At 34.9% G+C, this 17,086-nt stretch overlaps 1 protein-coding gene across 3 annotated transcripts in view; it reads right to left on the reverse strand.

Moving 5' to 3' along the window:
* The window catches only part of LOC149071182 (uncharacterized), a 171,603-nt gene that overhangs the window by 12,597 nt on the left and 141,920 nt on the right, over positions 1–17,086 (reverse strand). For all 3 annotated transcript variants that reach the window (XM_089248216.1, XM_089248215.1, XM_089248217.1), the window contains exons 4-9: positions 14,902–15,068; positions 11,740–11,822; positions 11,411–11,500; positions 10,092–10,194; positions 698–865; positions 439–598 (exon numbers count right to left, since the gene is read on the reverse strand). In XM_089248216.1, coding sequence (XP_089104342.1) covers positions 439–598; positions 698–865; positions 10,092–10,194; positions 11,411–11,500; positions 11,740–11,822; positions 14,902–15,068 — 771 coding nt within the window. The remainder of the gene's footprint in view (positions 1–438; positions 599–697; positions 866–10,091; positions 10,195–11,410; positions 11,501–11,739; positions 11,823–14,901; positions 15,069–17,086) is intronic.

Here is a 17,086-nt window from a genome sequence, read left to right on the forward strand (position 1 = left end):
GGCATCTCCATAATGACTAATGCAGGAGAGTTTTGGAAGTTTTTTTTTGTACTTTGTCAAAGACTAAAATGCGACACGGTGCTCACTTACACTTGCTCACTCATCGGCGGTCTGCCGGCGACCGGTTGCTTCTGCAAGCAGGAAAAATTCAAGCATGAGCACTATTGCACGTATGTAGGCAGACACCAAACCATGCTTCCGTAACTATTCATTGATTCACGCAGGAAAAATTATGGTAATCATTGTTGGGTTACTTTTTGAACAAACCTCGTATATCACGCAAGTGACAGAGCCTAGTCATGCTCGGTTAAATTTGTAATCTGTTGGAATGTTTAGTAAAATATGTAAATTTTCTAAACATGAAAGTGGAGCCCTCTTTATGAAAGGTCATAATTATAATCGTAACAATTATCACAATTTGTCCCGAAAAATATGTACCTATGATCAACGTAAATGATTTTCCCGTCAATGCCATGCTTTGTGATATATTCTTCCTGGAATGCTTCAGTAATGGTCAGTTCATCGATAGGATTGATATTTATAGGCTTCAGAAAAATCTTCAATAATCCATCTGACGCAGTGTTTGTACTAATTTGAACTGTAAATGTGAAAAAAAGATGATATGTGTTGAGATATGTGTAACATGGATATATAATTTCATGCGGAATGGGTGAAATTTAAAAAAAGACTGCGCTACCTTGGAGTTTTTTTGATTTTTTTGGTGATGCCTCATCTTCGTCCCTCTCATGATTGGTCTGTTTGCATGAATCGAAACGGCAGCTCAAGTGCATCATCTGGTGGGTGACGACTTCGGTCCGAGGTTGGCTTTTCTCTCGCATTCTTGCACAGAATGAGCATCTCCGGACTGGAAGGAACATAAAGAATACAAATTTCAAGTGAACACATCGGAATTGAAAATGACCAGTTTTCATAAATTTCCCAGATGTTCCGAAAAACTATTTCTGTTTTTGATTTTGTGAGTTCTTATTAATTCAATAACTATTTCAATTTAAAACTCGATATCTTCAATGATTCAGAATATTTATTAATATTTCTTCCACTATTATAACTATTTATATTATTTTGGGGGAAAAGGTTCTTTCATTAATTCGGAATTTTTATTGTGATTCTGAAAATATTTCTCCTAGAGAGTATAAAATTCTGAATTTTCAATATTTCTGATGGAAATTTGGTAAAAAATAATTAACTTAATTAAATTAAATTAAATTAACTATTTTATATTATTTAAAACGTTTATTTAATTCTAAATTAACATCAGAAATATTGAAAATTCAGAATTTTATACTCTCTAGGAGAAATATTTTCAGAATTATTTTAAATAATTAGTGATTTTATGATACAGGGAAACCTCGAGTTTCATGTGACGGACCAGACCAGACCAGAATTGAACGTTTCCGTCGCTGCCCAGCCTTTGCAGGCTGTCTGGCGACTTAGAGATCACCAGGGGTGGTATGAGAAGGAAAAAGACAAGTTTGTGCATGTGTGTAAGGTATGTAGTGTATGTGTGTGTGTAGAGAATGAAAGAGCCAGGAGAGTATTGTTTACAAATCTTCGCGAAATGAATGCTCATCGAGATAAATACAACACAATCGAAGAACAAGGGGGAAATGTCTTAAGGGAAGTAGCTGATGATATGCTACCCAAAAACCCCAACATTATAAATATTTACATAATCGAGAGACACTGACCAGAGATGTTTGAGGTACTGTTGAACCGTCATCAGTCATATAACCATAATCAAGAACGTCAAAGAAAAAGTTATAATGAAGACATGACACATACCATCTCTGTATTGTAATAACATCAGTTTCAACACGACACGAACCCAATGCACCATTTTATGCAAGCGCAAATTATGAATAAATGAGAAAAATTATTAACTGCGAAAAAAAAAAAAAAAAAAAAAAACATATAAATGCCTCTGAATTGCGATCACAGCATCCGCAATATCAAACAAAACTGATATTAAATTGATAAATTGTTTTGAAAAAAAAAAAAATCAAAATCATGAAAATGTTCTGAAAAATACACCAATTCGTCACCCTATCCACGCTTAGCAAGTCCATTGGCCTAGAGTGTACTGTGGGTATTCTAGGGTCATAATAGACAATTTCTCTAAGATGCGGGTGTTCAGAAGATCGTAACCTGTCAAAATGAGCATTGGCAAGCTCCTTGATATAGTCCAAGATTAGTGGTAAGTCAAGATCTTTACGGATGTTTTTTCCTCTCATATACCAGGGGGCTCTGGTAAACTGACGAAGAATGATGTTCTGCTGTGTCTGTAAACGTTTCATATTTGCAAGACTGGCATGAGTCCACACTGGGGCAGCATATGTCAGAATAGGACGAATAATAGTTTTAAAAAGAATTACTTTATTCCTCAACGTTAGCCTGGCCTGTGGGAATGTGATTCTGGATAGCATCCCAACTGCTTGTGAGGCCTTATTTCTTACGTACATCACCTGAGGAGAAAATGAGAGCGACTTATCTAGTATACAACCTAGATACTTGACTTGGAGTTTTCTTGTCAACACCGTATTGCCGATGTATATGGGAGTTCTTGGAAACTTGTACCGTCTTGTGAAGAGAATATATTGCCATTTTTGATGATTCAACTTTATATCGTTGTCTTGGCACCACTCCTCAACATCTTCAGTTGATTCTTGTAAATTTTCAATACATTTTTTCCCTTTTTTGTGATTGGTCAACAGGATGGCATCGTCAGCAAATAGACCAAGCATTCCGCGCTGAGGAGCTGGGAAGTCATTGATGTATAGCGCAAAGAGCAGTGGTCCCAAACAAGAACCCTGCGGGACAGACGCTCTTATTGGTCTAACAGTTGAGAGACAGTTGCCATTTTTGACTTGGAATCTTCGATTGGAAAGGTAACTGTTTAAAAAGATGATGAAATAGTCAGGCAAACCCAGGTCAATTAGTTTGGATAATAAGGTCGTGTGATTCGTTTTGTCGAAGGCCTTACATATATCCAGACAGAGAGCACAGACATGTTCCTTGTAGTTGAACGCAGTCATCACAAACTCGGTAACTCTGTGCAGCTGAGTAACGCAAGAATGCCCCCGCCTGAATCCGTGCTGCTCACTTCGAAGAATGCTGTTGAAGGACAGGAAAGCGTCAAGACGTGAAATATAGATACGTTCAAAGACTTTAGAAATGTTACTGAGTAAGCTGATAGGTCTGAAGTTTTGAGAGAAAAGTGGGTCAGTTTCAGATTTATGAAGAGGTTTGACAATAGAAAGTTTCCAGACATTAGGAAAATAGCTTGTCTGAAGCATGCTATTAAATATATTAGTGAATGATTTGAGGATAGAAAGAGGAAGATTTTTAAGAGCGAGATTTGAAATTTCATCATGACCAGAAGCTTTTTTAGTTTTGAGTTTGTTAATCATGCCCCTGATTTCGTCAACATTGGTCAAACCGGCAGCACCCATTCCGCGCAAGGCATCCGAGCGAACTCTATCCAGGAATTCTTGAACTTTTCCATGATGAACTGAAGCAATACTTCGAGATTGCAGACTGTTTGGCATGAATTGCTTTTCATAGTTATCAGCAAACGTTTCAACAATCTCTTCATTTGTATACAACAGTTGACCTTGTTCGTTTGTAATTTTGTCCACCGCTGGAGATTTTCGTTTACAGATTTTCCACGCCTTCCAAAGTGAGCCATCGGATGCTGTGGCCTCCTCAATGAAGTGGGTGAATCTCTCATTGACATATTCAGTTGTTTCTTGTCTTATTTCCTTTTCTAGTCTGTTTAGAGTGGTTTTGTCAGACCGTCTTCTAAATCTTTGCCAGAGTTTTCGGACCCGGTTTTTTAGTCTGATTTTGTCCCGTAATTCTTCCGAAATGCCAAATCTGTTTTCTTTTGCCTTAATCTTCCTGGTAGAGGCTTGAATGGCTGTTTTAATTTGTTCAGTCACATCAACTACTGCATTTTCAATACAGTTCGTCGTCAATTCCGCTGAGTTCCACACTGGTAATGTTTCCAGCGTAGAGCGGAAGATTTCCCAGTTGGTAACCAGTTGATATGGAATATCCTTTGGTCTAGTTATATCTATGGTGAAAATAATAGGGTTGTGGGTGGAATTAAGTTTGGCAGTTGTTTCGAAAAAGATGTTGTGCCTAAAGTTTTTGGAGATTCCATAGTCCAGAACATCGGGTCGATAAAATCGACTAGTAGGATAATTGGTTGGAATGTTCGATGAATGAATGCACAAGCAATTATTCCTACAAAATCTTTCTAGAACTCTACCTTGTCTATTTGTGGAATGGCTGAAGAATGTAGGGCTTTTACAGTTCCAGTCGCCAGCAATTAGTACCGGATTGTTGATATTAACGAGATAGTTTAGGAGATTGCTATCAACATGGTTATTAGGTGGTTTGTAAATTGCACAAATGGTTATTGGTGATCTGTTGATGAAGATGTTTACTGCCAAAGCTTCCATTTCAGTTGAAGAAGAAATCGAAAGTTTTTGGTGAGGAATGTCCTTTTTAACGAACACCGCAATTCCACCACCCCTTCCATGTAGACGGTCTTCACGTAAACAGATAAAATTAGAGATATTGGAAGTATGAGAAGGTTTTAAAAAACTTTCACAAACCAGTGCTACATCAATTTGTAGGTCATAGAGTAATTGTTGGAATTCTTGTAGTTCCTGTTTAAGCCCAGTGGCATTCCATGCCAGAATTTTCAGCGGTTTGCTGATAGTTGACACTGGTGTATTAATTTTTGAGCGCTGAAATAAAACCAATCAGAATTTGAATAAGGTTATGAGCCTTATCTTCAGAAATGCCCATATTGACCAAAAGTTCTCGCACAACATTGGAAAAGTTCTAGATGTTGTTCTTCTGTGAATTCTCCACTGTTTCATTAGTAGTTGAAGACATACAAACTGAATGTACAGACGCATCAGTGACATCAGTTTCATCAATGACAAGGTAAGGTACTGGCATTTGCCTGTTTACAGAATTATTATAAGATTTGGAAAGTTCAGACGGCTTAACTATGTGATCGCCGAAAGAATCATCACGATTATTAAGATGTTTGTTGAATTCATGAATTACATCTGTGAAATTAATTCCAAATTGATTATTTTTGTAATCTAATATTTTCACTTGCTCGGCTTCGTTATACTTTCTGTTCAGCTCCTCGACCAGTTCGGCTTCCGTGAGATGCACTTTGCCTATTCCAAGAATATGTGGTCCCTTTAAGACTTCGTCTACAGAACGTTGTAATACCAACGGGATTGTACTAGCCTTGACCCAAGGATTTGACTCCGTTTATTTTCAGAAAAGTTGTTTTCCCCATTTCTATCTCTTCCTCGTTCTAAAACTACGTTATTTCCTACGCTGCCTAGAAGGGGGAAATCTCGAAGCGAAGGTGGAAGCTTGGAGATGAAGGTTCTTCCAGATTCACCTGTGGAAGCAGGTCTGGCAGGGCACTTAGAATACATTCCTGTATGAGGGCCTCCACAGAAGTAACACTTTATCTTGTTCAGATCTCCCTTAACCAAGCAGCTTCTAGTACTGTGTCCTTCTGATCAAAATGCGCATATGGCTTGATTATGGCAAAAATAACTTGTATGTCCGAATTTCATGCAGTTCCTGCATTGCAAGGGAAAACGATTTCCTCTGTATCTTTCAATCTCTATTGGAACCCCGTCGATGTCGACCAAGTTGGCAATTTCTTTAGAGTTGATCGGAACTTCCACCAAGAAGAGCGGGAGTACTCTTCCTGAAGTATAGTTTTTGAGATTGCATAGTTTTATCACATCGAATCCTTGTTTTGATAAGTCATTAGTGATGTCAGAGTGGTTAACATTTGCTGGTAGACCACGTATTACAAATTTTAAGGACCTTTCACTATTCATTTGGTACGTATGATACTCGAACCTGTTATCGTCCAAGAACCTTGTGACGTTCCTGTGATCATTTTCACTAAATAAATTTAACAGAATGTTCTTCTCTGTCGTTTTAGACACTGGAGCAAATTCACAATTGTTTTTTATATCGCGAAAGGTTGAAAGCCAGTTGGATCCCCAAGAGGATAAGACAATTTGGGGTACATTAACTTTTTTTCGTCTTCTGTTGACTTGAGTGAATTCATCGTTGGATAATCATTGTCAATTCTAGATTCTACCCTACTCGGTTCCACTGAATCCGACTCTGCATTGCACTCTCCAACCCCACCTGAGTCTCTCACTGGACTTCGATGACTTGTTGAAGCGATTGCAAACTCATTTGTTGATTTATCTTCAAATATGGGGGTAGCAGTAGCTCCAGTGGAGTTGTTATTTCCCGTGGAGAGCATCACCTCATTTGCTCTTGTAGACATCTTTTTTGCCTATTTTCTAGCTTTTGATCTCTGTGACTTCGTCAATTTTGGGTGATTATCTGGCTCGTCAGTTGTGACCATGGAACCAAGTGCTGGATCCGGTTTCTCTTTCGAGATATCATGTGACGGAAAAATTTAGGAAAACAAAATATATTTCTCCTATTTTTAAAAAAATTGACTCCTGGGAAAAAAAATTCCAGATCGAAAATCAGCTAAAAAATTTCAAAAATTTTATTTAAAAAAAAAAAATACGATGACACTCATTGAATCTTTTGAATTCTGAAGAAAAATAATTTCATACAAAAATTTGAATCAAAATTTCAAACAAAGTGTTGCGCAAATGCGTCAGTGAAAAATGTCTTGTCCTAAGAAACGGGAACATGGAATTACATGCTGCCACCTTTCGGCATAGACTGGAACACTTGGAACAAGACTACAGTATATATCACTGCCGGTAGATGGCAGCAAATCGATTCTATATACTATTTTTCCATACTCTCTAATCATTCTTATTTTTCCTCGAGAGGAATAAGCCTTGAAAATAATCGGACAAATTTATTAATGACTTACATTGATTTTGAGGTTTCATTAATTCTAAAACGGCCCCTTACATTCAATGAGGCCTGAATTTTCACGAATTCTGAAAAACATAATTTTCTTTCAATTTCAATCCCAAATTAAATTGTGTCATCAAGTCGAATTTACACTTATGAAGAGATTATTTTGATAATTCTGGAATTTTTTAATGGAATTATTTCTTTCAATTATTTCTTGCTTTGGATGAATCATCATTTTTAATTTTTATTAAAAGCTCACGGAGCCCTTTTTAGTATATAATTTCTATGGCGGAGCCCGTATAGGCCTTTGTTGTTTTATTTATTTGTCATATTTTTTTATTTATTTCATTTTTCTCGAGGGGCTGCGGAGCTCCTGGAAAAGGCACCGGTCGGGAACTGTATTAAAGTGAATTATGTGTAGATCTTGAATTACATGGTGTATCCTGTCTTCTAATGCTGAATTTCCATTCATTCTTTCAGCAATTCTGATTTTCTTTTTCTCTTCATTTCGCAAATACAAACATACAATACACAAATGCAAGCATATAATGTACAAATACCAATATATAATACACAATAATACTACAAGTACTTCATACAGACACGCATAATAATAGCCTGAAGGGACTAAAAAAGTCGTTCCACACAGAACAGGCCTAAAGGAATTTCTTTATTCAATATTTTCCTAGTAACAGCGCGCTATTATACTTATTAGATATGTTTGAATGTTTTTGATTAAAAAAGTTCGGTATTAAATTACTTATTGTGAAGCTCAAAATACTATAATATCATGCATCATTTATTTCCCTTTCATCTCATTACTGTTTTACACCATGCATTTTTTATTATTATTTTACTCTGTTTTATCTATTCATCAAAATGATTTCGTAATCTGTACTTCTAAACAAAGTCAATATTACATGATTTACGTTTTTATTATTAAAGTTGATTTTGAATGTGAAATACGTTTAATATCTTAGGGGCAATAATGTAAAAAAAAACTCTTTACATATAGTGTTTTATTAAGTTTTGGCACTTGATATACTCGATTATAATTATTCGTAGTTATATTTTGATTTTTCGTTAAATATTTGTTACTTATTTGCAAAAATTTCATTACTCTGTACAAGAAGTTTTGTCTCAAGGATAAAATATCGCATTGTATTTTGAAACTATCTATTAGTATTTGTTATTAAAAAGGAGCTAGTATTAGTATTATCCTCCTCTTCATTATTCTCTAGGTGTTATTTACTTTAATACTAATTACCCGCGCTTCATTTATTATTTATTTTATTTATAAGAATAGAAAAATCAGTCATCCTAATTTAAATCAATGTAATATTTTCTGTCTGTGTTAATATATATTATTATTCATAGATGATTTCTTTGTCTTGCGTTTTCTTTTTCTAAATTATGATTAGATTATTATTGCTATTTACTTTTACGTGTTTCAATATTAACTCAACAATAATTGTGTCCACCAGTATGGATCGATAACGATGCCTTGGATGGATTTTCTTTGTTATGTGTAATGCGTTTTATTAATGTGATGAATCGAAAATTGAATTGTGATCTCATCCAGTTATTTATGATGTATTATTTAATTTTCGAAACTCTCGTAATATGCTCCTCCCTACACGTGGATTGCCTAATTGATAATATTGATTATATCAATGCATAAAATAAATATTTTAAAAACTATTCATTTGCAAAGTTTCTCATTTTGTATATAACCACAGCATATTGAAATATCACTGTGTTAGTTCCATTTAAGATCATCCTGTATTTTCGTAAAATGATTTTTTTTTTAAATCGAAATTATTTCATAATTTTGATAATTTTATAATTTTGAAATTAATCCTCTCATTAGTTCTGAAATTATTTCTCGTTTCTGTTATGCACATATTTAAAATTTTGAATTTGTCATCAACTTTAAAAACTATTTATTGTATTAATTCCATGAGTGTACTTTTTGAAAATCTCTATTCATTAAGAGATTATTTTTCTTTTAATATTTATTAAATAATATCTTTTATTAATTCTAAAATTATTCACTTTTTTAGTATAAAATCATTCATTTTATTGAATATCCTTCCAAAAAATATTATTTATTAAACTTAAAATCTTTATTAATTCTGAAATCATTTCTTACACTAATTCTTTTTCTTTTGATAAATCTGAAATTATTTCTACAATTAAATCTGAAATTACCATTATTTTATCAATTCTGAAAGTGTGTTTTCATTTTTTAATTTTGAAATTATTCCTCTCACTATAACATTGAAATTATTTCCTGATTCCGCAAAACAAATACATTTTTCTTATTCGTAATTGAAGATTCATCAAATTATGACATTATTTCTTCCTCTAATTCTTTTCTTTTTTTTGCTTTTAATAATTCTGAATTCCCATTCATTCCGATATCATTATTTTCGAATAATTATGAAATTGTTTGTTTTATTAATTCTAAAGTTATTTCTTTTTTTTAGTTCTAAAATTATTTCTCGATTCTAAAAAATATTTTTCTTTTAAATTTCGAATCTTCAGCAATTCCGAAATTATTTCTTTTATTAATTCTGAAACTATTTTTTTATTATTTATGAAAATATTTTTTTTATTAATTCTGAAAATATTTTTTCATTAATTCTGAAAATATTTTTTTTATTAATTCTGAAATTATTTCTTGATTCTGGAAGAGAAACCAATATTTTTACCTTCGAATCTTCATTTCAATTCAGATATTGTTCCTTGCACTAATTCATTTACCTTTTTCTGTCAATGGAGTTCCATATCTATTTCTTAACTCTCGTTTATATAATTCTTTAATTGTCGCATCTTTTTCTTAATTTTGAATTTTCATTAATTCCGAAAGCATTTTTTTTTGATTAGGAAATCGATTTTTTTTATTACTGAGAATTTCTAATTTTTCCTCACATTGTTATTATTTCATTAATTCTCAAACTTAGAAAAAAAAATATTTCTATCATTAAATCTCAATTTTCATTCAATTTGAAATTACTTAATTCCGGAATTTCATCAATTCCAAATTTTTTTTAAGGAATTGGCGGTCAGTAAAATTAGACTAGAACTATATTATAGGTAGCCCGCATCACATTGCGTAAAATAATTAAATAACTAGAGGATTAGAAATTCACAACTACCATCATTTGAATCAGGAGACACCATCTTATCAATTTCTTTCCTCACATTCTCTTGGTCTATGGGATGAATGAATGACAGCAGAGAATGGCCTATCATTTCAATCTGTAAAAGGCATCAAGAAACGGTGATATATCATACAAATAAATTACAATAATTTCATAAATATTTAAATTAAGAATCACAATTACTACGTGATCACAAATCGTACGTAAATGATAATGAATGTTTCTGAGTAAAGAAATGTATATACATGTTCAACACGTATAATACACGGATTATACGTAAGAAAATATGGTATTTTTCATAAAGCAACGGCAGAGGTAATGCTTTATGGCTTTCTGTATGGCTGTAAGCGTGTGTGTACCTAACAGTCTGAATGCGTATCTCGAGTTGATTTATACGTGTATAAATCAACTCGAGAAATTATATAATAAACAATCAATTGTTATTCATCTGTATTTCAGAAGTGAAGTGTAATGATTGAATATATGTACCGTTTGTAGACCAATTGCTCTCTTCGGTTGAATACCAATCAACCGAAAGCGTTCCAGTCGGCAAATTCAAATTGGCGCACCATGTAGAAGTTCCTTCTAGCGGCCGCTAGTGCGTTTAGTGAAGAAGATTTTGGACTTGCTTTCCTAAAGGGTAGGTCTACTTTAATGGCCATTTTGAACTTTATCAAACTTGTCGATTCTTTGTGAAACGGGTGGCACAAAATGTATACAGTGCTGTGTTTAATATCACCGTTTCTTTGTTTCATATTGTTCCTATGACACATGCACAATTTTTTCCGTGATTCATCGGCTATCCGAAAAATCAATTATCCGAACACCCCGAATTGTTTCGGATAATCGATGTTCTACTGTAACGTCTACCGAAGTCGCCTCTCATCTCTGAAATCTAACGTAAGGCGTGTTTAACGGTCGGCCGCCTTAACTTTTTGAGGAATGGTTATGACTGTATAAAGCACAAACCTAGTAGAAGTTAATTATAGACAAGACACCGTGAAATAAAATCAATCATTGTTAAGATCAGAGCTTCTTAACCTTTTTTCTTCCACGGACTGTTTGTGCGAATACGACGAAAAAGCCAAGGGCCCCCAGGCTAATAAGATGAAGGCCATGGACAAATTTACAGAACAATGTTCAGCATATAAAGGAGAAACAACTAATTGTTTACTCATTCAATTTTACACAGACCCTCTGCAACTTCTCCGAAGACACCAGGCTGAGAACGGACAAGTAAACTCTTCATAATCTACCATTAATTTAATTAAATTCAAAATAGAAATACGCTATATTTAAGATGGTTTGCCTACATCTTGATGTCCTAAGTAGTTTTCGGATGACTTAGATGCAAAAATTATCTTCCCCCATGAGGTAGTGACCAGTAAGAATCCGTTGACAGCCTGCAATGCAGAACATTTTAAATCAATTTAAACGTGAAAAATCAATTCAAATATAAAAACAAATTCGAATATTAAAGATAAATTAATATAAGAAACATTCAATGCCATTGAAAATTTCCAACGATTTCAAAAACGACATTCAACGACGAAATTTAAGCAATCAAAGATGCAATTCAGAAGAGATTAAAAATTTCAATGACAAGTTTTTTTGTCGATTTATGTGCAAATTATACGCATACCTTGAAAATTTCATTCAAATAATCAGCGTCCAGCTCATCTGGTTTCCAAGAGAATTTCTTAAATCTTCTTGGATTCAGTGGGCCTGCAGATAAAAGAGAGAGAGATACTAATTAATACATTGGATACGAGTTATTATATCAAATGTGCTTCCACCATTAACATAATTGAAAAAAAAAAACTGCCAAATCGATTCTATGAATAGATTTTTTTTTAATCTCTTGACAGATTTAAGAATGAAGAGAATTTTTTTTTCTCTTTAAGATTTCTTTTTTGTTTGGGATGAATTTTTCCTCCATAAAATTGCCCAATTTCGGGAAAAAAAACTCGCGAATGAATAGATTTTTTGGCTCCATTGCTGTTTTTATGTTGGAATTATTATTATTTTTCCCAAGGATCTGGGATCTATTCAGTGAGTCATGATAGCAGAAATCGATGAAAATCCTTCCGGGGATAACTGGCGACGACTTAGACTAGAGACGGTTTTATTTGGGGCTTTTGACCGCTCTTGGTATGACGTAATCTTCGCATAAATGTTCAAAGATTCTTTTCCTTCGATCAAATGAACGAATTTCTCTGATGGTATATTCACCTTCTATGGCTTTTTTCTTAGCTAGGAAAGACGAACAACATCGGTATATGTTAACTAATTAATTAACAACTTCCTACCAACATTTAAACGAAAAGAATGCTCTTTTATCTTCATTAATAAATTTATTTTTTTATACCTCCCAATCTATAGTAACACAGTCAACCTTCAGTAAAACGATCCCACCCCCAACCTTTATTCCAGGGAAAACGGATGTTATATTGGGAGGTAGTTCTATCGAACTGTCAATGACAGAGCCGCAAGTTTTGACGTTGATGGTACAATCGCGTGAAAGGTACTGGCGCAACGAAATTGGTATCATCGGATTTCTCTTCGAATTTGCAAACAGAAGACACCATGGGCTTCTATTTGCTTTGCGAACCTCTCGAGATACAGCGGAAAACAATTTTGTTACGAAAGCGAGTAGTGAGCCTGGTGCCCAGACCAGAAGATGTATTAAAACCATAATATTATCGTTGGATTTGCCTCAACGCGCAACGATCTATCCGCAGACATCAAAAACACTGGCATATTCTGAATATTTCCCGAGATATGAGCATTTAAATTAATTCGTTACGCAAATTTTTGGGAATTAACGCAGTATCGGCAGATGATTTTAAATATTCGTGTCAAAAATTTATCGTCCTAAGAGCAATCATATTTGAACGGAATGAATAATTAGTTATTATTCTTTATGTTATAATGTAACTAACAGTCTAGTTGCAGCAACGTTGCGGTACAGGTCCAGAGCACTTAAGTGGCCCGTGGTATATTCCCAGTTCACTTAAATAACCCATGGCATATTTACAGATCATTGAGTGATCTGCGGCACAGATCCCGACACTCAAGTGGCCAGCGATACTTTTAAAGATCACTTAATCAAGTGACGCACGCCACTTCAGGGCCTCATGGTTGCATTCACGGATCACTTAAACAAGTGGCCCGCGCTATGTTTTCAAATCAATGAAATATCTGCGCTCTCCTAAAGGTTGAACAGTGAACACCCTTAGTGTATGCGGTTCTTTCCCACCTCTTCGTTTATGAATTCAAATATCTCAGCGAATATTGAAGTTAAAAGCACGGGTTTTTTTTTTTTGGTAGGCTCAAAAAATAATTGATCTCAGCTGCAACACTATTCCACAGTTCTGGAATCTCTCAGCATCACTGCAGAATTTCTTGACCATGCTCAAAGCATTATTTACGGAAACAGTTCATGATAATTTGTTACGAAACTGTTTCCCAATTTTTTCTTATCATTTCTTATGCTGTAAGGAAATACACTTCCATTACGTATTACAAACTGAACTTTCCCATACTTGTCATATTCCTAATGACGATAAAAAAAATTCAGATTTTAAATGATACTTCTTGATTCATAGGTTGAAAAGCATAATCGGTATCAAGTGGTACACATCCTAGGTGCACTCCAGCTCTTAACAATGTTAAAATGGGTATTAAATTACAATGGAGACACTTTCCATTAGCGGACACCTCTCGTAAATGTACACTTTTTCTGATCCCCCCCCCCCCGGTTCCGTGGCATAAAGCTTTAATGTATTTTACTCCCTGTTAGCGGACCCTCTCGATAGCGGACAGTAAAATCAGGCAAATTCTATATATACTTTTCCCCAACTCTAATTTGTGTATTTTGGTTCACAAATTGAGAATTTATCATATTCAACGGTGATTATGTATAATCCCAAGCTCCCGTTGGTAAATATGATTATACGTAAATAAATTACTTGTTTAACTGAACATAACTATGGTCTACTAAGATACTAATTCCGAATGGTAATGATTTTGTTTGCACGTGTCGATACGTGTGAAGAAAGCCAACATAGATGATAATGTTGTTATTAACGTTTATTTCTCCTTTACACATATTTTTATTTCAAGGTTTTGTTCTACCCTGTACTAGAAATATTTTTTAAAATATTTTAATATAAACTGCTTTCACAGGCAGTAATATGCTAATGTTTTCCACTAAAATGTTCTTTCCTCAAAACAAGTGTTTTTTGCTAGCTAAGAGAAGCATGTTTCGAACATCACCATTCAAATATCTTGAAACACTGTACGTCTCTCAACACTAACACGAGGATTTTTTATTAAAATTATTTTAAAAAATTATGCACAAAATAGCGGTAAATTTTAGTGATTTCTGAAAAAGCTGCATTTTGTTCAAGTTAAAATTCTGAAAAAAATAACCAACAAAATCTTAAATTTTCGTATTAAATTATTTAAAAATATCCGTAGTATCTGAGAAAAAAAATGTCCTTAAAGTGAACAGAAAATTTTTAAATATTCGTTAACACGTTCGCTGCTAATGGCGTCAATAAGGACTTGTATTAGGGGGCTCATGACGCCATGGTGGCGTCATGTACAAAACTAGTTTTAATCTTAAAAACATGCGCCCCACGGACTCGACAGGCAATTTAGGCCCCCACAGTGAACGTGTTAAAGGAAGGAGATTTTTCCCACATGAAAGCATGAGAAGTCCCAAGATCGTGCACCAACTCCCCTTTAACCAAGTTCTACTGTATAACTTTATACGCAATTGGCATAGATTTCCACTTACTCTGATGCAACCGCAAATGAGCAGCACTCAGCCTCAAGATACTCGTTTTATCCAATTTCTTGTTGGACATGCTGACGAACGGCACCAGGGACGCCAGCTCATTGATGTAGTTATTCAGCTTGTCGCGCCTTTGCTTTTCGGCTAAGTTGCGCTGATGCCGGGACAGACTAAAGAAAATAGGGGAAAAAAATCGATAAATAAAATTAGTTTTAAAAAAACAAACATTTGAAATATTGATTCTCCTGTTAGAACACCATGAAATACCAGGGCGATATGGTAAGGGCTGTGTCATATCTTTGATGTTGCCCTTACTGCCTTGACTCATTTGGACGTGGTCTCTGAGCTTCTGTGTACGACGTCACGGCCGTGTTTCTTTTATCTCGAAGACGACATCAGCTTATAGAACGCACTATATTGAAGAGGATTATTTCAAATCTTAGTTGGCCATTTTACTGTTGTAAGTGAGTGATCTGGTGTTGCTTTAGTGTCCTACAATGGTTAATGGTGTTGTTTTAGTGTCATTAGTGGCATTTAGCACGAGTGGTATTTATATATTTCTTTTGTTCTTTAATGAATTAGTGATGAGCAAATATCAGTGCTTGTGTGATTGCGACGTGCAATAACAATACTTGAGAGTCAAAGATACTTGAGGGATTCAAAAATCAATTATATCATACTTTCTCTAAAAACCCCAGAGACAAAAAAAATATGGGTGTCGAAATTATACCTCATAAGCATTTGCTTATGAGGTAATTCCACTAAGAATATTTTTCGCGTATCTACTGTATATCAGTTGGATCTCGTTTCATTGGGTTGATCGAGAGCCTATTCGAGACAGATGATTTATCAATTATCTTCTTAGAAATTGTCAGAAAGTTCAGAAGATAATTGATAAATCATCTGTCTCGAATTGGCTCTCAATCAACCCAATGAAACGGGATCCAACTGATATAGAGATACGCGAAAAATATTCTATATAAGATACCTCATAAGCAAATGCAAAACTTCTGATTTTAAATGTTCAAATGACTGGACGAAGGAAGCCAATAAATATACAGATACTGATGAAAAGAATAGAAAAGATAATTTTGGAAAGAATTCAGTGAAAAGTAGATTATCCAGACTACCGTAATTACCAAGGTGGCAAAGCGGACGCACTCGCTTCTGCAGGGGAACGACGCCGTGCGTGAGTTGGTACCAACTCCAGCTCACCATGAGACAGCCCTGTTATCCGCGTAATAACCATTAAGTATCACCTTAACCGTCAACGAATTCTAAAATTCGGCTGGTCTTAAACATAAGTATTTTACTGAATACGAAAACAATAACAACTTAATTCTTTGATTTGTGAAAGAATTTTCTAGATTAGAGTGCATTATAATAATTGTTTCTAAAGCCCCGTTCACATGCGCAATAAAACATCCCGAGAAGTTCCCGGGGACGGGGATTTTCGCTACAAACCATTCACATGACGTTTAGTTTATGCCGGTAATCACCCTCTTCTTTCCGGAAGCCGTCACTGGTTACGTCGTTTTAACGGAAGCAATTGATTCAAGATGGCTGACTAAGGAGCTTACAGCAGTTTTCGCGGTGCAAAGGATTATTGGGGAGAAGGTCGGTGTCGACCACCAATCCACCCCAAGAAAGATGGACTTTTGTGTGTGTGTGTGTGTGTGTGTGTGTGATGAGCTTCTCTCCCCCATTTTTTCCCCCGACGAGGGGAAAAAAGTTGCCATGCAGGTAATTTACCCAATCTTGCACATGTGAACCGGGCTTTAGGTGCCATTCAAGTATTACGCCCGTCGATTTTTGGCCATTTTTGAACCCCTCCCACCCTTGCCAGCAAAAGTAAGCAAAACTCTAACCCTCTCCCTTTTGATGCAAAACAAAATTAATTTACATATCGGAAGAAAATACCTTTATATGTTATTATAAGCAATTTTTCTGTTTTTTTCAATGCTATATTGGAGGTTAAGAACTTGAAATTTTTCTTTAAGAAATTCCTTCAACCTAACCCCCTACGCCTTTTGTGCAAAAGTCGATCCTGCGTACACCTCTGATTGGATTGGCCTTTGAGAATAAACATAGTGATTCTAACTACAGCCGTCTGCACTACTGTAGTGAATACTACACTACTGTGTAGCTACGCCTGAACGGGGATGATTTTTCACATGATTACAGACTG

This window comes from Pholcus phalangioides, unplaced genomic scaffold (assembly GCF_987345545.1).
Source record: "Pholcus phalangioides strain wild (caught in Gottingen) unplaced genomic scaffold, Ppha-v1.0 ptg000019l_1, whole genome shotgun sequence".
Taxonomy (NCBI): Eukaryota; Metazoa; Arthropoda; class Arachnida; order Araneae; family Pholcidae; genus Pholcus; species Pholcus phalangioides.